Raw genomic sequence first — 27,324 nt, 5'->3', positions numbered from 1 at the left:
CGCCAGACGCTGGCGGCCGATTTCGACCAGAATCCGGCCGGATTCCGGCGAAATCGGCCACCAGCGCGTTTGCTCTGTTTCGGTCGGAATTCCGGCCGGATTCCGGCCCAATCCGGCCGGAATCCGGTGCCGATGTGTGCGCCGTCGAGTTGCGCTTCCAACGAGCCCGGGATGGTGGCCGGCGGTGACCGGACGGCGACGAACGGTGGCGATGAATGGCGAAAGGTCGGCTGGTCGCGCACCGGCGTCGGGTTTTTCATTTGCGCAGGATATCAGACCTGTATATATATATATATATATATATATATATATATATATATATATATATATAATATTTAAAATCAAATATTAATGAATTATTGAACCGGGCGGGTGTCGGACCGCGTCTAGTACGGCCTGGCTGCCACCCGGCTCGCATCCGGCCCTCGGTTCGGTGAAAAATGGGAAATTTTCGTTGCCTGTCTCCGAGTTGCGGTGTATATATACGTAACGGGGAAGTGTTCGTTCTCGTGCTTTTTAGGGTTTCCTTCATCCGTTTGTTCTGTGCCCAGCTCCATCGTCAATCATGCCTCGCCGAAGCTCTGGCGGTAAGTCTGCGCTCTCCCACTCCCTTCATCGCTTTTCGATGTTAAATCTTCTGTAAATTTGTTGTGATCGCTAGATCTCTCTTTACTTTCGTCATTTTTTCTCCCTTTTTATTCGGATTCGTTATCTGGAGGATTTGCATTGGATTTGTTCGTTAGATTTGTCTGGGTTACCTTCATGGTGGATTCTCTATTTTAGTTTTAAAATTATTTATGGTGATTTTGAATTCGGAGGAAACAACAAAACTGATTGTGCATTTCTTGTAGTGAAGTGGACAACCTACGTTTGAAAAATCGAACAAACATCTGGAATCTGATTAGTAGAGACTCTAAAAAAGATAGGGGAATGAGACATGGGTGTCCTTTTCTTGCTTGTAGTTCATTCCTTGCATGTCTGTGTCTTTTTTCACACTTTTATCCATTGCCTCTTTTAGTGTTTTGTTTTTTTGTCTCATTAGTTTATCTTCGTTATAATAGTAGAATTGTTTGTCATAGTTTTATATTGTTTGCTCACTCCATGTGATTCTTAATCCTTGGCTGTGTCCTTTTCCTGTTTGTAGTTCATTCCTTGCATGGCTGTGTCTTTTTTCACACTTTTATCCATTGCCTCTTTTAGTGTTTTGATTTTTGTCTTATTAGTTTATCTTCGTTATAATTGTAGAATTGTTTGTCATAGTTTTATATTGTTTGCTCACGTCATGTGATTCTTAATCCTCAATTATAATGTAGCAGTGAAATTGATTTTGAATGTCCTATTTCAATGTCTTTCTTTCTTGTTAAAGCGAATATGTTTTTGTTAGTATATATGATCCAAGAAATTGCTGACTTCTTTATTGGAATCATCGTATACTATATATATGGTTGAATGTGGTTCTAAACTCTTATATGATTTTTATTTATTTATTTGTTTGCTACTCATCTGTTCATGCACTCTCTCAAATAAACTGAAGGACGCTCTGCCCCTCGTGCTGCTCCACGCCCTGCTCCGGTCAGGAACCCTCCTCAACCAGGTATGACTTGCTCCTTTAGTCATCCAAGTTATTGTAAATATGTTTCATATTACCTGTTTGTCACATATTATTATATTCTTGATGAGGAATTGAACCATCCTTTTTCATAGAACATTGTATGGAAATATTACCTGTTTGTTCATACCACTCATCAATATTACCTCTTGATATTTGTATTGAAATGACTTTATGCTATCCAATCTGATCGACCCGACCCACACATGAAAATCCTCTTGTTTGTTTAAGACCTTTACTTTAATTTTTAATTTTTTGTTTTTTGCATGATCTGAAACAAACATAGCAAAAGAATTTGCAACTGATGAAAATAGTTTATTATGCTTCAATGAAACAATTACAATAGAATTCAACCAATAAGGATAGAACTTAGTAACTTTATACATTAATATCTGCCATGCCTAGCTTGTCTCATTGAATCATAAAAAGTTTCTAGAATAGGTTTACTATAAATATGATTTGTTCTTCAGAATAAGGATTCAGTGTGCTTATTTTCTTGGACATGATGACATATCTGATGAAGTGGCAGTAAACCTCAATGCGTATAGTGTATTCATGAAATGCTTGATTGTTTGCAATGTGGTTTATTGTCTATCTGTCATAATGATTATTTTAATATAGTGTTGCTAAAATCAAGATCATCTAGAAAGGATTGAGTCATTTAACCCACAACATTTTGTAAGTTGTGTGTCAGTGATTTATATTCAACTTTAGCAGTAGGTGATGCTGCAACACTTTGCTTCTTGCTTTTCCATATTACCAAGTTGCCTTCCACAGTCTGAAAGTTAATCTTTTTCCAATTACAGACTTTGCATGATCAGTATGAGGGAAACCATGTTTCACATAGAGTAATTCTTTTCTTGGACTTCTTTGATGCATTGTGGATTCTCAACACTTGTTCCTAATGAGACCTTTTGGGTTTCTGCATGAATTGACTAAGTTTCTACCTTTCTCTACACTGGGATCGGATCCCTGACCTATGGTACTTGACCAAAACAAATACAACCTTAACATGGAAAAATAAGGAACAAGTTATACATATGTCCTTTTACATTATTATAAGTAACAATTACTTGAGATATGTATTTTTTGAGAAGTTCAAATATTGTAATAATCGTTTGATGATGTGCTATAGTGAAGATGTTAAATTTGTGGTTTTAAAATTTCCAGTTTCTTGTATCAATTTCTGATTTGCTTGATGCAGTACGTCAGGCTCCACCCCCAGCTCCTGCTCAGAGTGGAGGGTCCATGCTTGGAGATATCGGATCCACCATTGCACAAGGTTATCATATTCTTTTGCATTAAGACTTGTTCATATATGCAAAAGTTGTGCATTTTTAAATTTGATTATATGCTATGTTCTCTCGGCAGGCATGGCATTTGGCACAGGAAGTGCTGTTGCTCACAGAGCGGTAGACGCTGTGCTGGGGCCTCGAACTATCCAGCATGAAACTGTGGTATCCGAGGCTCCAGCTGCCACCGCTGCTCCTATGGGTAACACTGTTGGCACAGACGCTTGCACCATCCACTCGAAGGCTTTCCAGGACGTATGTGTTCTGTTCTTTACCTAGCTCTTATTTATTTGCTGCACAGGTTTTGTTCATTCAACAAGTCTATAACTAAACACATTGAGATAGTCTCATCAGCAATGTGGTCGTGTTCTTGTACTCATCTTTTGTTGACTGGTGGCATATAAAAAATCTTTTTCTTAAAAAACAATCTTTTCTTGCTTTTGGTTACAGTGCATCAACAATTTTGGCAGCGACATCAACAAGTGCCAATTCTACTTGGACATGCTGAACGAGTGCCGCCGAGGATCTGGTGGTGTGTTGGGAGCCTGATTCTGTCACTGTTATCCCAAGGATTATCATTTGGTATCTCGTTCTCTTTTCCATGACCAAGTATTAAATAGTATAACTAGGTGCTGTGTCACCTTAAACTCTGTACTTTTGAAGTATCATTCATCGACTCCCTCGGGCCATAGAAAGCCAATGCATAATCTCTTGTTTAAGCTATCCTTCCTGTCATTTTGTGATGGTTCTAACTTTCTTTGTACTGAAGACGAGTTTGCTTGCTAGGAAGGGGGAGGAGAGGAAGAACTAAGCTTGGTAATAATTTTAGAACAATTTTCTGGCGCAAAATTGTGCCTGCCCTATCAGGTGATGCTCACATAGGAAGGTGAATAGTTCGCTTTGCCCCTTAACCATCCCTTAGTACACATACTACTAAGGAGATTGTTAATATCCTTTTCTCCATGCACACACTACTGACTTATGACATTGTAAGCATTGATTGTTTATGCCATTTGCATCACTGCTATGCTTTAACATACAATTAGGAAATGAGTTCAATGCCTTGGAGTAGAAGAGCATCTGCCAATATAACGTTGGCTGCCTCGGTGAGGTGGAAGCTGTCCCAGAACATGTACTCCGTCGCGTTGCTGCACGTTCCCAGCGATGCTGCATTGCAGAGCAGTGATGTCTCCAGTGTCCCCGTTCCGCAACATGCCTTCCTCGCCTCCATGAACCCTACAGATTCATTGTCAATTCTTTGCATCCTTATTGAATTTCAAATTTGGATTGAATCTTAGTTCCTTTTACCTTTGTCTTCTGGGTTGCGGACAATGTCGAGAAGAGGGTTGTAGATGTCCAGGACGACCAGCTTCAACCCATGGTGGCTCCTTTTCAAGGCTTCAGCTGCTGCATTCAGCTTCCCGTTGAAAGCCACTGCATCATCGTTGAGCCACCCCACACACTCTCTTCCTAGGCCGCCAAACAATGTGGTGGACACCGGAAGGCAGCCGACCGGCGGCAATGACGTCACGCCTATTCGTCTAGCCCCCAAAGTGTACACGGTCTAAACATACACCATCCGTGCGCAAGCTCAACTCTTGTGAAGAAGGTAAAATCATGACATGACTGCCTTGTAAAAACCAGAGCAAACCTGAACAAACTTGGTGAAAGACTGCAGCAGCAAGTCGGAGAACTGATCCGTGGAGTACACAAGGCGGAGCAGGGGATTGATGTAGTAATTCTGCAAGAAATCACTGCTTCCGGTGCTCAAAACGTAGACGGATCCGGCGAACAACTCCGTCGCCTTGGCTTTTCCGGCAATCCTCTCCACCTTCGCCTGGTATTCCTTGAAGTATCTCAGCTGCTGCGTTAGAGACACAGCTTGCTGCAAAGCATCAAAATGGCTCAAAAATGGAGCTTTATTCGGTTTGAATATGGCTTTCGAAGTCGCAGTTCATGAATCACTCACATATAAGGTCGCCGTAGAGTCCAGGAAGCCTGAGGAAGCAGAAGCAAAGTTGGCACCATTCAGTAAGTCGTCCCCAGATAGCTCCTTGTCGAGATAAGCAGGAGGGTATGAAGTGAATCCAAGATAGTCAACTGCAGATGGTGAACGAAGAGTAAGGAAATTTTTTTGTAATGGTATAGTAGATGCATAAACACGACTTATAGTACTCATCAAGTCGATGGCCAGTTTGCCATTGCTGAACCTTCCTGTCGGTGAGTGATCGAGGAAGTCTCTTCCGTAAGGGGGGAAGTTGGCCTTCACCAGAGTGAGGAGATTGTTGTTGTTGCCGACGTCGACGGTGGAGTCGCCGAAGACGATGACGCCGGGAACGAGTGGTTGGCCTTCCGAGACTCTCAGACACGAAACCAGTAGTTGAAGCACTAGAAGAAGAATCATGGTTGCTCCTGAGCTCCTGAGCTGCCTCTCTCCCTGAGAGGTAAGGTGAACTGATGAAAGGTGGAGAAGAGGGAGACAGTGGAAGGCCCTCCACGATGGAGGGAGGGCCCGCCCTCGCTTTCGAATCTCACTAATGGCTGCTTAATTATCATAGAAGATCTTTAATAATAATAATAATAATAATTTTATTTTTATTTTTTTGCTGGTGGCGTTTTCGTAGATTTTTCCAATGCTGCGCCTACAAATGTCGGGCGCCGACGGCGTTTTGAGCCTTCGATCTCGTTCGGGTCGCCGCTGCCGAGGAGGAAGGAGTTGGGGCGGCGATGGCGGAAGAAGGGGTTGTGTTCGCTTGCCACACCGTGGAGGAATGGACCCGGCAACTCGAGCTAGCTAATGAGTCCAAGAAGCTGGTAGGTGTCCGCTCCTCCCTTCGACTCGGGTTTCATTTTCTGCACCGTGATTGATCTGGTAATCTGGATCTAAATCGGTGCTACTTGTTTCTTTGAATTCAAGGGCCACATCGCCGAATAGTGATTTTGTTCGTTCAAAAGCGATCCTTTCTGAAATGAGGCTTCGCCTTTTTATTGGTTTTTATTGTGATTTTTGCGGTCTTAACTGCTTGCGCAGTAAAATTGTTTGTTTTCCTTATAGATGTGAGGAGTTGATGTTGATATACTTCACGATCCCAGTCTAACTATCGAATCTTAGTTTTATCTTTGATATGTGCTTCAGCCTCAGTGCTATAGCATGACTAATATTGGATTGCGTGCTCAAAGAGAAGCCTAGCTAATGAATCTTATCCTGATTCATAGAAATCAGTGGTTTACCTTCTCAATTCTCTCGGCGTACAGGAATTTCTGTTTTAGTGATGTAATGACATGTTTTGTATTTACTGTAGACTGATCCTTTTGTTTCTCTTCCATTGCTCTTCCCCCTCTTCCTTTGAGGACCTTTTTAGCTGATTTCTTTTCTTCTGCTTCTCATGCATAAGCACATTTCATTTCCAATTCAGCTTGTGAACTCTTTTGTCCATGAACTTGTAGGTGGTCATTGATTTCACAGCCTCATGGTGCGGGCCTTGCCGAATGATTGCTCCAATCTTTGCGGATCTTGCTAAGAAGCTCCCGAATGTGATTTTTCTCAAGGTCGACGTTGACGAACTGAAGGTAAGTAGCTGTCCTGCATCACACTAAAATTCTCTTCGGTGCATACCTTTGCTACTTTCTGAAACAATGAAATGGCAGACGGTCGCCCAAGATTGGGCCATCAATGCCATGCCGACCTTTGTCTTTCTCAAGGAGGGAACCATCGTGGACAAGATTGTTGGTGCTCAGAAGGAAGAACTGCCAAGGAGGATTGAGCTGCACCTGCCCACCTGAGTAGTCAAATGAGTTAAAAGGTACAAACATATAAAAATTCAGACCACTAGATTGTATGCCCATCTTGAGTTCCTCTTTAGGTTTTAGAATGCCCTCTAGATTTTAATCTGTTTTCTCTATAACTTTCAAGTCCCAGACACACTGTTAATATTCTCATGTCACTGGAATCCAACTATTTGGTTGATCAATACAAAGATAGAGCATGTATATCATCAGTGAATAACATTGAAGGGAATGCCCGTATGATTCATTACTAGCAAAATTAGTAGCTGATGAACAACAATTTGCGTACATATACACTAGTTTTGTTTGTGTCATTTCCTGTGATCTGTTGCATAAAAAAGTTCTCACAAACAAATTGTAGAATTTGTTAGAACCAGCATGTAATAAATTCCTTGTAGCCCTTCACAATCCATCTCTAGTTTTATCTCCATCGGTAAAGTCCTTGTTTGTTGACATCTTCAAGTTCTGTAGTTCCTCAAGCTGCAATTGAGCACAAGAAGGGATAAACAACCTAAGCAATAAGTAAATAACTTTCAGACAAGGATTTCTGATATAACTATTAAAAAATGTTGGGAGGTTGAACTGCTGAAGACATCATTAATAGAAACACTGACCTGCCTACATGTTTCTCTGTGAGCTTCTACGAGCTCGTCATACTTCATTTGCAAATCTGACTTTTCAGCTTGCAACTTTTCGTAATCAGAAATCGATCGGCCACCTAACTTTTGTTGGACAAACCTGAAAACCAAGTATCTGTTTAACATTCTATAACTTCCAAAGACTTGTTATATGGCAGATAAGAAGCTACAACATTGTAATTATTTGTAATGTTCCAATAAGTTCATAAATCATAATATAAAACAACTATACATTCTGACTGCAACTAAAATAGTTCAAGAACTTACTCTAAGGCAGAAGAAGGCTTGTGGTTTTCTTCATAAAGTGCAACAAGAACTACATGGAATAATATTGTCATTATTCACTGCAAACATATCATCAATTTGTAAGTATGCCAACCTTTAGTGAGAGCATCCAGCACACCACTCGACTCCAAATACTTCCTGAAAGCTTCCTTTTTAGCTTCCCTCTCCTGAAAACAAATTTATGCTATGAGACACTGAAAATTGAGATTAAAAGAGTCCAAGAAAAAAGAACACTAATTGGACAAAACAAATAGTAGTCATGTGATACTAATGCATCTCATCACAAACTTCCATATGTCACAAGAGCAGAGTCTAACATTTGAATGAATATCTTCATTGCAGTGGCTTTTCCAACTGCAATTTGTTACTTAGACTACAACTTGGATGACTAGCTCGGTATGAAATGGATGATCAAAACTGTGAAATGATCAAGCATCATGCATGTGCAACACGCAGAAAATCTACAAGAAAGACGAAGGAATATTCAAAATAGAGTTACAGAGAAGGCAAATGGAGAAAAAAAAATTGCAAATGCCTGTTTCAGGTTTGTAGATAAAGAAACCAAGGAAGATAAAGAAGTGGCTTTCCCAAATTCAGACGCGCAATTCAAGAACCATTAGAAATTCTTCCAGTAAAGAAGCCGAAGCAATGGACGAGGCAACCATGACCTTTGTACCGATGCCACCGTTTCCAGCCGAAAGAACCGCTTTTCCAAGGGAATGAGGAGTAGAGAACGGATTTCGAGAAGAAAATTAAACGGCGACGGTTAACCCTCGTTATAAGCGGCGGCCGTGGAGGCGAAGGGCTTACCACCGCCATCGGGAGAATTCTTAATAAGTAGCGAGAAAGAGAGTGTTATTACGAACATGCCCTTCTGCTCGAGTGGGAACGAGGCCGATGGATTGCGGGATCTTGTCCAAGAATGCTCTGTGACGTGACATGATTTGACGGGTGTGATCGACAGATAGACGGTGGTGATGTGGGATTTTAAGTTGTGCTATTGTATTGGAGAAGATTCGTGCACACTCGTGGCAGAATATGACGTTGACTTTGAGTTTGACTCGGTAGCTACCGGTTTGTTTTCTTTAACACTTCTCGTGAAGTGCTTGTTTTTTTTAAAAAAATCTTATTGAATTTTAATTATAAAATTTTAATTTGATTTATTGAAACGTTTAATAAAGATTGGGTGAGTACAGAGAGAGTTGCGTTTCTTTTCATTGAATGGAACGTTCCAACTTCGGGTCGATTAACACCAATTCCAGCTCATCACGTTGTTGTTGGTCCATCCATTTCGGTCTTCTTTCCGATAGATTCCACTGAACAAACATTTGTGATTGAACCGCTTGGAAAAAGATTTTATAACTAAACTAATTTAATATTTTTGATGTTTTTAAGAAAAATAGTATTTAAAAAAGTGGATATCAAAAATAGCAAATTAAGATTGAGAGTTTTATGATTCAAATCAAATCGGATTGAATTTGAATTAATCAGAAAAAAAAATTTAAAATTTAAATTGGATTCCAGTTGATTGGATTCATCTAAATTAAGATTTTAAGATATAATTTAGATAATAAAATTTTTAAATTAAAATATTTAAATTCATCGAATATAATTGTCATATAATTTACATGAAATTTATTATTATGTATTTAAATTAAAATATTATTATTATGTATTTTAAAATTTTATTTAATTATTTAATTAAAAAATAATAATAACACATAATAAAAAATCAAATCAAATTGATCGAATTATTCAAATTGATTTATTCCAGATTTGAATTTATAATTTTCAAATTGATTTTGGATTAATTTTTTTTATAATACTATTTCTTCAATTCAACTCAAATCCATCCGACTCATCCATTTGAATTGGCACCTTAGACACAAATTGACACCCCTAGATCATATATATATACATCATATTGTTTATAATTTATTTTTTTTAAATAAATGGTTAATCAATATTTCACCATAAGAACTGCACTGGTGGCAAATAAATTTGACCATGTTCAGTCCCAAACCTGAATAAAGGAGGAAAATTATGTTATATCATCTACCAACTATAAAACATAAGTAAATGGAAGATTATGTTATATCATCTACCAACTATAAAACACAAGTAAATATTATGATATAGATCTTGTGCTAATACTAAGTTGTTTATTGGATCCGATCCGGACTGCCATTGTTAATATTCGGTCGTTGTTGAACAAGCATATCGACCACTGAATTTTATGAATAGATTGGACAACAAACACAGCTCAATCTGTAATCTCTTATCAACATACAGGAGCATCCTTCATGGATATGGAACTAGATCATTTAGATACAGATACATTTTCCCTGGTAAAGGCATACATTAAACGCAAAAAGTGTACAAAGTTACATGAACAAAATATTAACACAAAAAATCGCAGATGATTTGTCTCACTAAAAATGTCCTGGACTGGCTCGATAAATCAGGCTTTTTTTATAGCTAAAGGCCGCTTCTTAGATATTCTGATACTCTTGACACAGCTGACTATAAGCCCATTGTTATCATCCTAGAAACTGCCACTCATATGCAGAGTAGAAAGCCTGGAAGAGCTTGTACACATCAGAATAACCGGGAATAGGAATCGATTTGGCTTCGACTGGTGTTGCTAACTTACAGTATTAAACGTGGCACAAGGAAAGCTTTGCCACACGGGGCTCAATCTGGACGAGCCTTGACGCGAGCGTTGAGTTCTCTGACCTCATTCAGTTCTCTGACCTGATTCCTGAGACGTTCTGGGTTGCAGAAAAAATCCACAAACACCTGCCTCTCCCGTCCGACTTCGTGTGGGTGATGTTTGACAATCTGTAAGTTGGTTGCCATCAGATTCCCAACCAACAAGGAGCAAAGAAGCGAGGAAAGATGAAAAGACATTGTCATTCTAATAGGAATGTTTTAGCAGAATTGGAAGTCATTATGTCAAAAGTTTAAAGGTGTCATACCTCAGCCTTCTGGCGATGAGCCTCTGTCACTTCTTCAACAAAAGCAGATACTTGAGAATTGACCCTTTCCATGTCATCAATTGCTCGCATCAACGGCTACCAACAAAGGAATTAGTCATATAATCCATACAAGAGAAGATAGTTGATACTCTTACACAGGCAGCACAGAGTTAAAACATGTGTATATCTCAAAGTTTAGTAAAAGGTACTTGAATTTTGAGTGCCAGACGAGCAGAAGGAAAATTGATCATCAATGCCTTGAAATCAAACTCGCTGTTGGGTGCATTTTTTAAGATAATGATGGGGAGATAGAATGATTCTTAACTAGACACATGTTGATGACAAAACTTAAAGAATCAGCCCATGCAATGATTAATCCGGTCTCTGTTGTTCTAGGATTGTATGTTGTATAAAAAAATTATTTTTGAAACATAATTATACTGAAAACACACAAAAAAAAAAACATACACAACCATGGCCTCATGGAAAAATTACTTCTGAAAACAGACTTAAAAGAAACATCAAGCACATTATTTCACAAGTTGCTTTCTTGTTATGTTATCCTGAGATTAAGATATATTGACTTCTGTTTGTGACCTTGGTATCTTCAACATATTTTTGACTATACAATCAACATTATTTCAATCAAAAGAATAATAGAAACAGCGACATGTTTCAAGCAAGACCACATGAAATACAGTGTTCTCGAGAATTGCTAACCATCGCGAGGAAAAAACATACCCTAGGTGTTAACAATGGCTCTGCAGTTGCAGAAGATGAAAAAAGCAGCTGCTCCAGAGTTTGAATTAAGGTGCATCTGTCAATTGGCATCATGCCAGAATCATGTATTGAACATGCATTACACAGACAAAATGAAGAAATATTATAAAATGAAAATGTTATATATGACACACAAAAACTAGTGCACGCGTAATAATTATACATATCCCAGAGACTCAAAAAATGCACAAATAAGATGACTAAAGACAGGGTTTTTATTGCCTACACACTGTTAGCTTGGTGAATTATAAGCCAGGCTGTTAAGTGACTAAAGAAAAAATTGGTTCCAAACTTTTTCAGCAATATCACATCAAATACTAATAACAATAATTATTTTGTGTACAAAATAATGATGTGGTGGACTTCAGAGCACTACACTACATTTCCAAACTCTGCTAATGTGAAATATTACTGCTTTCTCTTGGGCCTTTTTAAATATAATGTTCATGAAATGGCTGCCCTTCATCATGAATAAATTTAAGCTTGTGAGAAATACTGATATACAAATCTAGGAATGTACCATTGATGACTTTGTCAAATGTATATATGGCGACCTCATTTTGCACACTCTAAGCATCATTTAAAATTTGAAACATGGAATTAAGAGGGAAAAACAATATGACAGATTTATGAAGACAACAAACTAGTGTAGAAGCAATGAACAACTTTGTAGCGGCAGTTATGTCATTTGGCAGATGAAGAGAAATATAAAAGATGTATAATAGCTTCAATGACATGATAATTAAAATTAACTGCCTTCAATCTAAATTAAGTAGACAGGTGGCAACACTTAAGAGCATTTAATTTCTAATTAATTTGAATACATAGGAAAAAACATGTAACAATGGTTCCACATAAATTAATATAAAGGATTTTCATTCCTAAATCACACACAGACAGCTGTCAATAGGTGCCTGAATAGATCAAATTTCACAATACTAGTACAGATAGAAACCAACAGAAGTGTTTTGCTATAAAACATCCAAGAATCACATGCTATTCAAGCATGAGATTATCCAGAGATATAAGTTATCAGATTGCTGGTTATTGGGTTTAATAGAGTACAGCTATGGAGAAATGAACCACATTAAAGACTTTCTAAAGCAGGCAGGGGGCAGATGGTGCAGTGTTATCAACCAGATTTTGAAATCTAATTTCACTGTTGATCATATGCTCTATCATCCATGCAGAGAAGCTTTCGTCAGTTAACTGAATCTAAAAATATGTTTTTTAAAAAATAAACTAATGGTTCGACACCAACCTTGAACTACTTAGTTATTCCTTCTCATCCAATCAGGAAAACAAACAAGGGAATACAGAGTAAAACTTGATATCACAAATAGAAAGCCAGATGGGTAGATTTTCCATCCATGCAATCTAGTTGAGTTTGATAAGTCACAAGCAATATAAGTTAGCATCACAAACTTATGTTTTGATGCAAATGATAAATGAAAAACACCTACAGCTCATTGATACATCTCCTTCGGTCTTCTGGAAGAGTGTTTTCAAGTTCAAATTGAAGAGACAGCAAGTCAGACTGCAGCCCTGATATCTGCTGAACTATACCATGTGCTGATACATAACTTGGAAAGGAAGCCGAAGTATCTAAAATAAAGGTGAATGTCTTAATAGTTTTGAGTTAAAACAAAGTTGTATTTAGCGATCAGGGTTAGGTTATTACTGGAATGGATGCTTAAAAGATCGCGTACACCATGCAGGAACGTGTCACGGTCATCTACTGCTCCATGTTCTTGTACCTCCATTGCAGCATCAATAAGGGAGAGACAATGACCCTACAGAAAGCAACACCAAAAATTCAAACAGTATGAAGAAAAAAGAAAGTCCAGGTGAATGATCATTCTGATACATGAACAAATGAAAGTGTGGGTCAAAACAGAATTCTTATGATGATAGACAAACAGAATTAAAGGAGAGCAGGGAACAAGAATCACTAATTCGTAATTTAGTTTTGCAAGTACTTTATGTAACTGACACAGAATAAAAGCTCGGGCATGTACATATCATGCTGAAAACAGTAAGCATATGCTTGCATACCAAACGCCCATTTCCTGCTGATAAATAGCCCTCCAACTCTGACTCAATGACTTTAACCAATGAGTATGCCCCGAGTATTGTCCTCCTTTCCATTTGACAAGCTATTTTTAGAAATTGATGTCTGGCAAGTTGATTGACTAGATGATTAATAAACTGCAAGAGATAAAATGTCATGGTAAGATTCAATATTGTTGATATAAACAAAAAGGTGAAAACAGGAGATATGAGATTCATCTTGGAATAGAATGATGAGATGCAAAATAATAGTATTGATGACAATTTTAAATATCTGTTTCAATATTTTACATGCTCACATTGGAATTTTGAATATATAAAAGATAAAACAAACATCAAGGCACACATTTTGATTCAAAAAATCCATCTTATAATATAGGTATGGTCAAGGCATCAGATAGGACAGGAACATCAGTGTTCCATCTATATGGAATGTAACTTGTGGTGAGTTTTAACATTTGTGATAGTCATGATTAACGACCAACAGAACAAGTGCTCACTCTATCTAATTTCTAGAATCACTGTCCCTTTCTCTAATCAAAGAAGATGGTAATTACTCTATACAGCACAAACATAACCAAAGTGATAGTCATGACTAATGACCAACAGACCAAGTGCTCGCTCTATCTAACTTCCAGAATCACTGTCCCCTTCTCTAATCAAAGAAGATGGTAATTACTCTATACAGCACAAACATAACCAAGCGCACAGTCACCTAAAAATTATTACTGTTTGAAATGAACTAATAGGATCTTAAAAGGTTCCAATTGATAGCCTAAAGGAAACCCTAGCAAATCAATAGTGCAATTATTTAAGATTAATGTTGCCTTTTGTGTAATAGGGAATATGTCAAATTGATCAAGTAGAGTAAGTTGCTCACTGAAGAAAAACAAAGCCACATGTCATATATTAGAATTTAATAACTCCATTAGGACCATTTGGAAATACTAGAAACCACAAAACACCTAATTCTGAGGGAATCTACGTACCATTTTCTGCCGATTAATATAGTACTCCTGTCGCATAACCTTTAGGTCATAATCTCCTAAAAGTACACAACAAAGAGAGATCATTAAGATACCTTTCTTTTAAAAAATTTCTGATTTATGTTCTCAAACACATACCCTGCAAAATGTATGTGTCTTGCAGCTGAGCCAGATCTGAGCAAAGGCGTGGAATAACCTGAAAAAAAAGGAGATGAGGGATGAAGTGAAGTCAGAACTTAAAAAAAGAAACAAGCACAAAATAAGTAGATTTAACCATTCAATCTATGAATCATACTAAATAATAGCAGTTGGATTACTTAATTCAACACTATAGTGCATTATAGATCAGAATATATGGAAGAGTAGCAACTTTTAGAGACATCATATGCAATGCAGCATGAGCTTTTTTGTATTAGTTCCAAAAAGTTGTGCGACAAAGCCTGGTTAAAATCTCATAAGATGTGTTAGCATCTCAACAACTCAGAAGAATAGTAGGTCATTTTATCCATATCAATTTCACCCTTCTTAAATTCCAAGTTAGTCATAAGAGACCATTCATACAGAAGTTGAGTGGAATGATGTATTCCTAGTGAAGCCAACACATCGAATGTATAACATCTCGAATATGATACTCACGTATAAAATAAAATGACTATGTCAACTGTTCTAACAACCATGAAATAAAGGAAAACAGAAGTAACTTTTCCAAAAATCAGGGCACTCAAATGATTATTAAAAAATTCAGAATGCAAATTTTAGCATCTAATTTTATTTCGCAGGATGATGAAGCTTAAGAGAAACCACTATACGACTAGAAAAAACAATACCTCAGCTAAGAACTTCTGCTCTTTGTGGGAGAGATTGGAAAGCTCCCCAGCCAATTCCGAATGCTTTTTCCTGCAGAGTTAATATATGAGGCACCAAAGGTTATGCAGATACAAGTCATCACTGGCTTCAGTCTTGCAACATGTTTATGCAATGAATAAATGCTTAATTCAACTTGGAAAAGCAGTAGATCAAGTAAACTTCAACACATTCTCTTACCTCTATAAAAATGGATAACGTCAAAAATACAGAATGCATAAGACTGGCATGTTTCTTATACTGTAAGATGGATAGTATTTCAAGTGTAAGGCAATTTAGGTGGGTTATCATTTAATAACAAATCTGCATTCAGATATCTTTCTATTATCCTCATAAAAACAGATCATCAACTGGCATATCAGTTTCCTCTCATCTTCTCACAAGAGGTTGCGACTCAAGCGGTCATTGCTTCTGAAGCAACCAACGACATTGATTAGGCAAGGAGGGGAAATATCAGTGCTCGAATGCTCGAAAGTTTTGATTGACTAATTCCTTTGCTAGGGATGTTGCAGCAATGGTGGAAGGAGGTGGTGACAATAATAACAGCAAGGAGGCATCTGTTGAGGGATTGCAACGCACAGAAAAAGTAGCATGTGCAATGGCTACTGGGCCTGTTCCATTGTTCTCAGAGAAGACTAAAAGGACAACCTGTAGCAGGTTGCCTATGCTAGCTGCAGCATGCGAGTTGAGCAATTGTGGCTGCTGCAAAAGAGTTATAGGTGGCACCTGCAGAGGAAGTCTTCGTCGAAGCAAAAGTCAAAGATAGCTCCTCGATTGACAAAGGTTGAGAAGATCGAGAACAAGGATACACCTACAAGGAAGCTTCAGCTTTTGTGAAAAAGGTAATGGTGGGAAACAGGATGGCAAAAGGCAGTATCTAATCTCCTACAAAGGGTTGACATTTGCATAGTGGAGAAGAATCTAATCAGGCTTTGAGATCAACCGAAGGGGTCATTACTTCCAATCTAATGAAGGGAGGCGAAAGGGACGACACAAGAAAAACAAATTGCATCAAATGCAGGAAAATCAAGGTGGAATAGATTAGGGAAACTCGTACCAAGACCGAATCAAGAATTTGACTTTGACAACACTTGATATAGGACGAACAAATCATACTACCAAAACTCAACTCTCAACGAATGAAGGGGGAAACTTGTATTATTAAAGTAAAGATGAAAGATTTATACGGGATCCTAACCCTCTATTTATAAATCCAGAATATGAGCCATTTTTTACACATTATGACTGGATCATTAAACCCCCAAATGAAATATAAACGACTTTCTTTTAATAACTCAAATAACAGAATTTAGAAAAAATGCCATGATGAATTAAAAAAATAAAGCCTAACTATGTAGATTCCTAAAGTTTTTCAGTATGTATTCAAGTAGCAATTTCAAGCTTATCAGCACCCCAACTTGGCATCCCTCTAACAAATGACAATGAAATAGATATTTTACTGAATTTTGTGGTGCTATAAAAGAGCAATATTACAAATAAAAAAATTTAACTCTTATAAATTTCATAATGATTCAGAAATATGGTTCATCCAAATGTCAATAGTACCATGACAGTGATGGAGTTGTGAATGTGATGTAGAACAGAATAGATCTGTAATCCCCATCCTGGTTTACCTGAGTCGACCATCTCAAATAGTTGGGTACCTCAAGAGGCAATTCAACAACGAGAGTGGAAAAGATTTGGAAAAGAGTGACGGACTTAGTAAAAGGGCAGTCCGATACACAAAGCTCCCGTTAATGTAGATCTCGGGGAAGGGCCAAATCACATTGTATCTATTGTACACAATCTTGCCCTGCATTGCAGGAGGCTATTTCCGCAATTCGAACCTATGATCATAAGGCCATACGACTACAACTTTACCATTGCATTAAAGCTCTCCTTTAGTGATGGAATAAGTAGAAATAGAACTAAAATAAAATTATACTTCAAATTATTAGAAATAACATAAAATCAACTTTAAAAAGTGTCAGCTTATTTTATTGAATCAGTTTTATTTTGCCTTGGATAATAATATTTTTGGCTTAGAATTGAAAATGAAGGAAATAAACACTGCATGGAAAAAAATACAACAGCAGATATTATTACATGAAGGGAATAGATGAAAACAGTACCTAAGGAAATTTATATCTCGACGAATGTGGGCCTCATCAGAAGATATCTGAGACTTGAGCATTGAAAGAATAGCCTGTTGCTTAGCATTCTCAACTTGGGCTTCCACCCACTGTCTCTCACTCGTAGCAAATCTATTGGGAAAGTAGAAAACATGCCATATGACCTAGGTGTCGTCAGAATGAAGAGAGAAGGCAAAAGAAAACAAATGCACCAGCACCACTTGTAGCATAAATCTCTAGTCAACTAAACATAGTTTGGATCATAAGCATCAATCCTCATGAAATCTTCATTTGTACTAGTTGCCAGGTTTGCATATAAAAGTAGTACTAGTAAAGAAAAACAATAAGATAAACTACACCTGCAATTCAAGCCAAAATAAATGAGAAAGTGAAAAAAAAATTATGTAAAGTTATTCCATCAAACATATTGAGCGAAATGATTAGATGATAAGAAGGGAATTTATCATACATGATCCATTAGCAAACAGAAAGGTTTAAAATATTTATTAGGCCCAAGAGAATGTTACAGTGCATAGATGTCATAAAAAGCAGATCAAGAAAAAGTAGAGGCTACACCCAACTGAAGTCCAGAATAAAGGACAGGCCAACTAAGTGAAAATGACCTTTCGCTTTATTCATACCCATCATAGTCATCTAAAGTAATCTAATCACAACTATGTGATTTCAGTTAATGGATCTTATTCCCTCATTAAATGCTATGCTTTATCACTGATCACTAGATCATCTTATATTACACTGGAAGTGACACATAGATACCAGTTAAATTCTGTATATGTTGATGCTTAACGCCTTAAACCACCACCAGAATGATTTGTAAAGTCCTGACTCCTGAGTCCTCATCATCTAAACAGATCTTTTTGGACAGAGTGTACAACATATGAAATGAGTGTTAATTTCTATTTGTATGCAATTTTTCTAGCTAAAACAAAGGAAAAGCAAAATACTTAAGCACATACACAATAGCCCAGTAGCAGATCTAAGACTAAGATCCAAGTGATCTCAAACCAATCTCTAAAACAGACTTTCTCATAAAAGATGATGAATAAACTGTGAGTCCCAACTAGTGGGTGTCGGCTACACAAGATCTTATCCCACTACTGAACTCAGGTTGTATCACCACTGAACTTTTTTACAGAAGAATCAGAACATAAATATGTTCCAAGAAATAATAGAAAAGGAGCATCCTTGCAACAAAAAGAAAATTTTCTAACTGTTAAAGAAAAAAAATTTAATTAAAAATCATCAGCAGAAGAAAATTGTAGAATAATCTTTTATGCAACGGCAATACAATGTAGTACATAATGTACAGTTTTCTATAGCACCAACTATGGAAGACATATGATTACTAAATAAGTAAAAGTTCACATATTTTATCTGTGTGTCTTCCGTCTTAAGATATCATCTGTCAGGAGACAGCTAACAGTTCTTTTCTATGCTAAGATGACAACTGCTGGGGAGAATTCATTAGACAAATAACAAATGACAAACGATATTCTAACGTGTGTATTGAATACATTGGTATAATATACACATATAATATACATCTATATAGATATATAAATATAAAGACACCTACATTGAACGAAGCCTTTGGAGCTCAGCTACACGATTATGATGATGATGAGGTTTCTGATTATCTCCTGGAAATTCATAAAGAGGAAAAAATTATGAATTGTTAGCAACACATAGAAAGCCAAAAAAACTAGCATGGAATATATGCCAAAGATTGACATTGGTGTTATAATTACAAGAACTAATCAATCGAAGTGAAAAAACTGCAAATGACAAATTAGTGCATGTTAATAGAATGATATGAACTATTGACAACCTATGCTGTCTAGAAACTTGGAGACGAGAAACGGGAAATGCGGAAACGGAAACGAGAAACGGCAATAGTTGAAGTTTCCAAATTTTGGAAACGTCGAAGACCTCATCAAATCGTCACGAAGGGGTGCCACGAAGGGGCAGCGGCGCTGATGGACGCCGGCGGGGTGTCCGCGCTGGCAGATTTGCTGAGGAGGGAGCCACTGGAAGGGGCGGACAAGGAGCACTGCATGGCAGCGCTATAGTTTATGAGCCAGAGGGGCTTGCGTTTCCGGGGCCTGGCGAAGGCGGCAGGGCGAAGGGGTGCCACGAAGGGGCACGAAGGGGCAGCGGCGCTGATGGACGCCGGCGGGGTGTTCGCGCTGGCGGATTTGCTGAGGAGGGAGCCACTGGAAGGGGCGGACAAGGAGCTTGGCGAACAAGGAGCAGAGGGGCTTGCGTTTCCGAGGCCTGGCGAAGGCGGCAGGGGCGGAATTCAGCGTTTCCACGGATGGAAACGTTTCCCAGCGTTTCGGAAACGGGGACGTCAGCGTTGTCGCCGTTTCCAGACAGCGGAGTTGACAACCATGCTGATACCAAATGCAGTGTCGTGTATCGGATTAGTGCAAAGTCAACTGGTATGTGGATAGTTACCAAATCTAAAGATATAACAATCTTTATTTCTCGAAAGGCATTCCAGTCCTCAAAAGTAAACATGGCCTCAAATCTTTTTCCTAGGATGACTTTAAAAAAAAAGTGAGTTGTGAATCTAGTGGCTACCATGTAGAATTTCTCTGTCAACAAATATTCTCATTAATTTATGAACTTAATAATGAAATTAGATATGCTCAATGGTTAATTCCCAACTTAAAGTGTGTCTCCATATTAGCAAACAAGACAAATGCTTTTCCAAGTTGTGTTAATCATATAAATATAGAATTCTCTTTTGGGTGATAAGTTGATAAAATGGAGAACTTGCAAGCTGCAACAAAAATCTATACAGCAAACATCCAGAAATTTAATTTCTACAATTCCACCACAATAAACATACATGTTGTATAGTCACTTGATTTCTTATATAGAAAAAGAAAACTATAATTATAAGGGAAGATGGTGAGAATACTCTTAAGTTAAATCAAGAATGTACCTTGGATCAAGCAATTTGTTAGGTCATCAAGACTCACCCATGAACACTTAGATTTACCCTCCTCAGCAACAAGCCGCAGTGGACCCTAACCAAACAAATTAGTTGTCAACAATAGGAGCAGAATAACATTATCCAAAAACCATATTCCATCAGAAAGTAATTTATCCACTTTTTTACAGTAATCAACCATCAGTTTCAGTTTGAATTCATCTTAACAGATATTCTACTGACAATGTGTTCAGCACTTGAAAAATGAGTGAGTGGTTACACAAAAAGTCTGAATGAACAAAGCCAAAAATCAGATACAGATGAAATTACTTTGAAACTTAGGTAATATGCACGGAAACTGCATGCACCCAAGAATTATAAGATCATGCAATCTAATAGATCCATAGCAGCATACTGTTGGTCATATTATTTACTCCTTACCTCTGGATATATCTAATTTACCCTTTGTTTCTCCTGCTTTTCACACATTTTACAAGAGGCAGCAATTTCATCAATTCTACTATGCCAAAAAGTGCATTAGTTCACTTAGAACAGTACAGAATTATAATCCAAAACATAGATGCACAGAGTAATTTTCTTATCATGTAATGGCTTAGATCTGAATTTCTTTATGCAAAATCACCAGGTGAGTCAACCTTTACATTGGTAGGACTAGATATATCATGACAACGGAGGCAATAATCATCTTGGATGCTTCTATTCCTATAAGAAACATAACTGATGTCTATACCATTCCTGTTAAAGTTAAGAAGTTATGCATCAACTTACCACAAAATAGTTTTTCTACTTACCCCAGGAGTTTTACAGTATCAAAAATCATGATTGCCTCAGTTTATATAGCATATATCATAAATGTGAGTTTTACTTTCTAGTATCGATAGAACCTTCTTTGAAGAACTCTGATAACTAGAACACTACATCAGCTATCATGTAGAGAGAATATGTTGGGTGAACCTTAATTTAACTAGAGCCATGTTCCTATTTAACTTTTTCTCACCAAAGGCACTTTCTGTTTCTATTTAAACACACTCTGAAAATTTGTTGTTCCAAGATTACTAATCTGCTGCGTGAATGGTCAAATTAATCTAGTTAGAACATGTGGCGAATATTCAGAAAGCAAGAACTTGGTAAACTTCAACTTTCAATTAGTTCAAGTTAACTAAAAGAATGGATCTCCTACTGTAACTTAACCAGGGAAACTGCAACAAGTGACCAGAACTCAAGATGAGAAAATTACCTTCCGAAACTGTTTTGAAAACCACTGATTTAACTCTCTTGTACATGCTAAATCTTCAACCAAAAAAGGATGGAAGTCAGAATAAGCTAAGTAGATCCCGCTCTCTGCATATTACAAAGCAGTAGTTGTAGATGGTGTCAATAATCATTTATTCTGTAAACATAGATACTCTACAAGATCTGGTCATGCATTAGCCATTTTATGCAGGAGCTACTGATGCAAAGATAACAAAGAGACATCAGTTTTTGTGATTCATTTTTTGATGTGATGACCAATCTAATGACTCAAAGAGACACTTACCATCCCCTGAATGATAGTGAGCCAGCTCCTGAGCAGTTGAGGCCATTTTTCCTAGAACAGAATTCATCTAAAAGCAACAGCGTGAGTAGATGTAAGCAAGTGAATATCAATATGAGAAAGTAGATCAAAGCAAGTTAGGCAATAAAATTTGTCTCAAACACCGATTTTTTTCTCAAACTTGAGACAAGTCAAGTTTGATTCTATTCATCAGGCAAGCTAGAATTTACAACGATTGTCAATTCAGTGTCAATGTCTCTAGTGAGTATGGTAGAGCAAATCGAGGAACAGGCGATGTTAGTCCCTCACAACAAGAAGAAGACTATGATGTGGATCTCTAACGGATCTCAAAGAGGCTTGGCAGTGCAGTGGAGTGGCTCTCAACAGCTGTGAATCAGACAAAGGCTGAGAGATGTTAGAGATGGAGCAGGAGAGGCCGTCACCAGAGTAATGAACTACAGAAAAAGAGGTAAGAGAAGTGATCTATGAACACGCAGAAGTCATCTTGAGAGCAGTGGCAAGCTGCAAAGCAGCTGGAGGATCACCTTACTGCTGACGACTGTGCATTTGGTGGACACAAAATCAGTGACGGGGGAACACAAGGGATTGGGAAATCAAAGGCTCAATTTGGGGAAAACTGTTATATCCAATTGATGGAATTATACACTACAGTATTGACAAATTATAGAAATATTTATAGATAGGAATTTGATCAAGTCACTTCATTTAGTTGCTCTTGTAAACCAATTTTCTCTTCTTATTCTTTGTTCCTATCTATTGGCTAGACTTAGTTTTGAAAACCAATTTTACCTTTGTTATCAGTTAAGACCCCAAACACATGCAATTTGGATATTAAAAATCAATTGTATCCTTTGATATGAGATTTAGTGAATATATTTGCAATTTGTTCCTGAATGATACATAATAGAGCTGATGCAGCACGGACAAATTTGTGCTGCCAAATGACAAACTCCAAATGAATGAAGAGGACAAATTTTATAAACTAGAGATAAAGATGATTGGTTATCCAAAACTCTAACAAATCCAAACAATTTTTTACTGAATTGGTAAAATCTTATTAAAACACATAGAAAAACTCTAATGACTAATTAAAAACCCTAACTACATCATTCTCCCTTGTCAAGAAGAACAAGATGTGATGTTGAGTCTTGTGACGTCTCACATAAGAGTGAAGCATGCACTCATGGTTGCATCTACTGAAGATAGTTCTAGTGTCTCTTGTTAAATCTCAGTAAGTAAGATGTGCACTATTTGTTGTAGCTCCTATGTCTCAGTGCCTAGGAGTCCTTTTTGAGTTTCCAATGGATTAAGTACCTTTTAGTCTTTCATGGGGTACCACTATCTACGTATCAATGACTCAATAATGTCAATCGATTATAACAAGGAAAAGAGTTAGGGCCCAAATGGTGGGAATATCACCTGTGAGCAAATCAACAAGACAAAAAAGGGCTCAAATGACCCTCAATAAGATATTAAATTCTCTATATTGAAAATTAGAGTAATGTTTAATTCAGGTGGCATATCAACAATATAAGCACTAGGAATTATTTTTCTCATAATACAAAAAGGACTAGCGGATTGAACATGAAATTTTTTGTGGGTGGTTTAGGAAAACAGTCAGGACAAATGTGGATAAGAACATAGTATCCTACATTGTATTTCATTTGTCTTTGGTGTGTATCTACGTGAATTTAACTTAATGCAATGCAAATTTTCTCATAATATCAGCACGTATCTCTCAAAAAATGCTCAGAATAGTTATCAGCTAACTCAGAAGAGTGGAAATAGGTAGGTACGGGAAGAGTATCTTTTTATTTCAATTGGTTAGCAACTATGGTAGCTAAGATAGACCCTCGATTGGTGGGTATCACCAAAATTACATTGCCACGAACATCACAATGACATTTTCCCATACTAAGATTGCATTGATATATTGAACGACCAGAATAACATATTTCAATTGTGCTGATTATTACAGTTAGGAAACCATGAATGGTACCAAATATCTCAGTGCATGCAAACATAGATGACTCCCTTCCTAAGCATAATAACAAAGTCTTGTTGTAGATGTAAAGTTTTGCCCAAATAGAACAAGCACGTGTCAGCAAGAATAACAATATTAATTCCAACTAACAAACTAAACCTAATAACACTATGTGTCCTTCTAAGAGACAATGTTATGAATGTATCATCATATAGGATAGCTGAAGAGCAAAGCAGAATACATGAGTGGTGAAAAAAGTGTGCAAGAAAAAAAAAAATAGGTGTAGGGAAAAAAATGTGCAAGAAGGAAAAATAACATATCATATAGTGTACCTCTAAGTTCCTTGCTGAAAACTTCTCATCTAAAGTAATAAGTTGTGTGTTAACAGATGAAGTTGCTGATACTCTAGCCCTTCGACCCTGGATAAGAGCTGAAGCTTGGCTAGCTAGTATATCAAACATTGACTGTTGACATTCGAGCTGCTTTTGCAATTCTACTACTTCTGCTTTGAAAGCAAGTTTTGCCTCCCTGAAAGGGAAGTATCATGTCAGAAGCGAGGAGTTGGTGACTTGGAAGTCAAGGTGCAACTGCCAATTTATTAATAAAATTAATAACAATAACATTAGACATTTAACATGAGTGTTGAACAAAGGATGATGGAGATCTGCAATATAAATTCAAATTGACAGCAATGAACTACCACTGCTTTAGCAAAATGTACATCATCTGTTATTTCCATCCACAATACACACACAAAAAGTACTTCCAAGTAATGTATTCAGTTTCACAAGTAACTAACAACTTCATTTGGCTTGAAAATAGTCCTAAGATCACAACAATTTTAGCATCTAGGACTTCAATAGACTATCATGATATAAACTGAAATATATATAGGCACAACAAACACATCATACATGTAGTCACAAGAAGAAAGACTTGCATCTACCTGATATCTATTAGCCTTTCTTCAGCTCCAAATACTGCTTCCTGGTTATCTTTCTTACTTGAAAAGGCTGAAATGCTGTCAAAAGCAGAGTCCAAATCCTCCCCCTAGATACAAGAAATATGATCTGAGGTTGTTATATGGTTAAATATAGATCACACCTAAGCAATACCTCAACGAAAAAACAAAAACAATAATCAAATTACAACTGATTCATTTTAATGTTGTTTTCTAAATCATCAAAAGTTAGTGCTTTTCATTGTTGTTTCACTTCAATGCCATCTCAAGTTGCGAGAATGTTAAGGTCTAACATTTTGAATAACCAAGTTCAAGATGCAAAAAAACGACTTGAGGCTTCATACGGAATTTGTTTTAGCAAAGTTATTATCAAACTTCAACAAATCTCATGTCTATAGCAATTATCTCCAAACTAAAAAAGTATCTGTGTGTGTATCAAAACTAAAAAAGTTCTATTGAGTAATATAACCATAAGAATGAGTAAAAAGTACCTCCAACAGCTTCCCTTCATGAAGAAACTGTTCATATCTGCAATTAAGATGATAACCAAAATTTTAAAAATCCTAACCTTTGAGATTAAATCCTAAAGAAGGTTCTATTTTATAATTGAGAAAGTGATGTCCTAAACCAGAAAGTAGGATTCGCTTCTAGGAGATTTCTTGTTAACCAGATCAGTTCAATAAGTGTCAAGTCAAACGACATAGCCTTTTCAACATATTCGCCTTAAGCTATGCCACAGAATAACACTTGGTGTCAGAATTTATAACCTCCTATACAGCCTGAGATTCATCCCAATTGTTAGAATATAGTGACACCCAATGACTACTTCTAGGTGCAACGGTCATTTAGGCTAGTTTTGGCCATTTGAATAACTTATCTGGCTGTGCCACCTTACCCATATGCAGCAGTATATTTGACTTGCTGCCTCTGTACTAAATGAGACAAGATGGAAAACTATCTTCGAACTTCAAGTTGGAATTTTATATTGCTCTTTTCTATTCCGAGCATAGCGGTGGAGGTCAAAAAATTTCGTATTTTCTAGTGTTGAAATTGCTAGGATAAGAGGGAGTAAGCGACCTCCCCAATGAAACAAGGTACGGTTTGGCAATCATATAATAGGCAATTACTGGAGACTTTTCTCCCAAAGACGTAACATTTTTGCCAAGATAGCATCATTTTCGTGCTTCACTGTCCTAAGCCACAACAACGACCTAATTTTGTTCAACCGCTACGAGATCTCTAAATAGGTACGACCATACAGCACAGAGGTAAGATAAATACTGTGAGAGTTCCGGGAGGGATAGAACATTGGAAGGGCGAAGGCTGGAGCAGATCCAGTCCAGAACCGGACGTGCTTCCTCGTACTGGAAGGGCCACTCGAAACTGTCCGGATCGAGCGCGTCCTGGCCATCGAAGCCCAGCTCCCCCAGCACGGCGCACAGCCGGCTTCCGCTCATCGCCCGTCGCCGGAACCCACGTCGCCGGTTAGAGGATGGGGGAAGGCTGAAGCAAATTCGCCCCGAGATCGCCGCGACGTGGAAAGAAAATCAAAAAAGGCGCTGGTTTTTGCCTGCCGGCTCGATTTTGCTCTCGATCTGATGGCGATCGGTAAACCGTCGCCGTCGGATCACATTTGATCGGCTTCGATCGTAGCCGTTATTTAAAAATTATTGTACTATTTCCAAACCAATAACCTTATTTTTTCTAAAATAATTAAAATTTAAAATAGAATATATATATATATTATTATTTGGTATCGAAATATTTTTATTATTCCTTTTTATTTTTATTTTATTTGTTAAAATTTATTAATAGTTATAGTTATATTTTTTATATATATTTATACATTTAAAAAACGAACCATATTTTAATCGAAATATAGTTAGATCATTCCTTGTAAATTTACTAAATTACCCCTTTACAATAGACAACATACTAACTCTCTTTATAAAGAATGGACCTTCAAATTGTAAAGACAGTGTCTCTCAAACAAGGTTACATGCTCCGTTTAGGTTGACTAAACAAAATGCTTTTAGTTGACCTTTGAGATAAGTCAAACTTTTAGGTCAACTAAAACTTATGATCAAAGAGGGACTTGACAACTTTAGTGTCTTATTTTAAAGCCTCAAGAGATTGATACGAGAGAGACTATCCGAATCCTCTATATGTAAATATCGAAAATGCTCTTTAAGTAACAATTTTATCTAAAGGCTCTTAGATTTCGAAAGCACGATAAGCTCGAAAACCATCTTCGAGTTTTAAATCTAACTCTAACTTCACACGAGTCATCCAAACTTTATCTCGATTCAAAGAACTTATTCTCGAATAAGACCTCCTTGTTTGGACTACTTATCCATGAATTTACTCTTCGATATTAAATCATTTAAGTATAATTTACTAATAAAGTCAAAATGTATTTTTAAT

At 37.2% G+C, this 27,324-nt stretch overlaps 5 protein-coding genes across 6 annotated transcripts; 2 read left to right on the top strand and 3 right to left on the bottom strand.

Moving 5' to 3' along the window:
• Positions 1-499: 499 nt before the first annotated feature.
• LOC141839886 (uncharacterized) lies at positions 500-3,662 on the top strand. Its single transcript, XM_074727735.1, has 5 exons — positions 500-587; positions 1,535-1,594; positions 2,814-2,891; positions 2,981-3,156; positions 3,352-3,662. Exons 1-5 carry the CDS (start codon positions 566-568, stop codon positions 3,448-3,450), a joined length of 435 nt encoding a protein of 144 aa, XP_074583836.1. The 5' UTR covers positions 500-565; the 3' UTR covers positions 3,451-3,662.
• Positions 3,663-3,774: 112 nt separating this feature from the next.
• LOC141839884 (GDSL esterase/lipase At5g03810-like) lies at positions 3,775-5,333 on the bottom strand. Its single transcript, XM_074727734.1, has 5 exons — positions 5,077-5,333; positions 4,871-5,001; positions 4,553-4,786; positions 4,210-4,465; positions 3,775-4,137 (listed from the first exon to the last, which is right to left on the bottom strand). The coding sequence occupies exons 1-5, from the start codon at positions 5,303-5,305 to the stop codon at positions 3,944-3,946; spliced, it is 1,044 nt and encodes a 347-aa protein (XP_074583835.1). The 5' UTR covers positions 5,306-5,333; the 3' UTR covers positions 3,775-3,943.
• Positions 5,334-5,578: 245 nt separating this feature from the next.
• LOC141839322 (thioredoxin H1-like) lies at positions 5,579-6,907 on the top strand. The gene is made up of 3 exons (XM_074727046.1): positions 5,579-5,715; positions 6,349-6,471; positions 6,550-6,907. The coding sequence occupies exons 1-3, from the start codon at positions 5,629-5,631 to the stop codon at positions 6,682-6,684; spliced, it is 345 nt and encodes a 114-aa protein (XP_074583147.1). The 5' UTR covers positions 5,579-5,628; the 3' UTR covers positions 6,685-6,907.
• A 2-nt stretch (positions 6,908-6,909) lies between these two features.
• Positions 6,910-8,277, bottom strand: LOC141839323 (uncharacterized). Its single transcript, XM_074727047.1, has 5 exons — positions 8,273-8,277; positions 7,705-7,777; positions 7,593-7,641; positions 7,302-7,425; positions 6,910-7,167 (listed from the first exon to the last, which is right to left on the bottom strand). Exons 1-5 carry the CDS (start codon positions 8,273-8,275, stop codon positions 7,090-7,092), a joined length of 327 nt encoding a protein of 108 aa, XP_074583148.1. The 5' UTR covers positions 8,276-8,277; the 3' UTR covers positions 6,910-7,089.
• Positions 8,278-9,863: 1,586 nt separating this feature from the next.
• On the bottom strand, positions 9,864-26,437 carry LOC141837945 (AUGMIN subunit 3). Of its 2 annotated transcripts, XM_074725315.1 has the most exons (19): positions 26,182-26,437; positions 25,392-25,428; positions 24,886-24,989; positions 24,272-24,467; positions 21,938-22,004; positions 21,638-21,741; positions 20,392-20,476; positions 19,018-19,081; positions 17,421-17,552; positions 15,252-15,321; positions 14,563-14,620; positions 14,428-14,483; positions 13,424-13,576; positions 13,050-13,161; positions 12,832-12,973; positions 11,330-11,405; positions 10,589-10,684; positions 10,264-10,451; positions 9,864-10,189 (listed from the first exon to the last, which is right to left on the bottom strand). In XM_074725315.1, exons 1-18 carry the CDS (start codon positions 26,355-26,357, stop codon positions 10,305-10,307), a joined length of 1,875 nt encoding a protein of 624 aa, XP_074581416.1. In that variant the 5' UTR covers positions 26,358-26,437; the 3' UTR covers positions 9,864-10,189; positions 10,264-10,304. The 2 variants fall into 2 exon arrangements, with proteins under 2 accessions (XP_074581416.1, XP_074581415.1); XM_074725314.1 differs by having other exon boundaries at positions 9,864-10,451.
• Between the last annotated feature and the right edge of the window lie 887 nt (positions 26,438-27,324).

Source organism: Curcuma longa, chromosome 11, assembly GCF_044706935.1.
Source record: "Curcuma longa cultivar G26 ecotype Majalengka, Jawa Barat chromosome 11, ITB_CL_G26_1.1, whole genome shotgun sequence".
NCBI classification, from domain to species: domain Eukaryota; kingdom Viridiplantae; phylum Streptophyta; class Magnoliopsida; order Zingiberales; family Zingiberaceae; genus Curcuma; species Curcuma longa.
Note: the sequence above shows the minus strand (reverse complement) of the source record. Positions and strands in the feature narration are given on the sequence as shown.

Coding starts and splice junctions, on each gene's coding strand:
- LOC141839886 (XM_074727735.1), top strand. CDS start 566: ATGCCTCGCCGAAGCTCTGGCG. Junction 2,892..2,980: donor CGGATCCACCATTGCACAAG/GTTATCATATTC, acceptor TTCTCTCGGCAG/GCATGGCATTTGGCACAGGA. Junction 3,157..3,351: donor ACTCGAAGGCTTTCCAGGAC/GTATGTGTTCTG, acceptor TTTTGGTTACAG/TGCATCAACAATTTTGGCAG.
- LOC141839884 (XM_074727734.1), bottom strand. CDS start 5,305: ATGATTCTTCTTCTAGTGCTTCAACTACTGGTTTCGTGTCTGAGAGTC. Junction 5,002..5,076: donor ACTGGCCATCGACTTGATGA/GTACTATAAGTC, acceptor CACCATCTGCAG/TTGACTATCTTGGATTCACT. Junction 4,138..4,209: donor CCGCAACCCAGAAGACAAAG/GTAAAAGGAACT, acceptor ATGAATCTGTAG/GGTTCATGGAGGCGAGGAAG.
- LOC141839322 (XM_074727046.1), top strand. CDS start 5,629: ATGGCGGAAGAAGGGGTTGTGTTCGCTTGCCACACCGTGGAGGAATGG. Junction 5,716..6,348: donor CTAATGAGTCCAAGAAGCTG/GTAGGTGTCCGC, acceptor ATGAACTTGTAG/GTGGTCATTGATTTCACAGC. Junction 6,472..6,549: donor TCGACGTTGACGAACTGAAG/GTAAGTAGCTGT, acceptor ATGAAATGGCAG/ACGGTCGCCCAAGATTGGGC.
- LOC141839323 (XM_074727047.1), bottom strand. Junction 7,642..7,704: donor GCTGGATGCTCTCACTAAAG/GTTGGCATACTT, acceptor TATTCCATGTAG/TTCTTGTTGCACTTTATGAA. Junction 7,168..7,301: donor ACAGAGAAACATGTAGGCAG/GTCAGTGTTTCT, acceptor GCTCAATTGCAG/CTTGAGGAACTACAGAACTT.
- LOC141837945 (XM_074725314.1), bottom strand. CDS start 26,357: ATGAGCGGAAGCCGGCTGTGCGCCGTGCTGGGGGAGCTGGGCTTCGAT. Junction 21,742..21,937: donor TCACTATCATTCAGGGGATG/GTAAGTGTCTCT, acceptor TGTAATATGCAG/AGAGCGGGATCTACTTAGCT. Junction 11,406..12,831: donor AGGAGATGTATCAATGAGCT/GTAGGTGTTTTT, acceptor GCCAATTGACAG/ATGCACCTTAATTCAAACTC.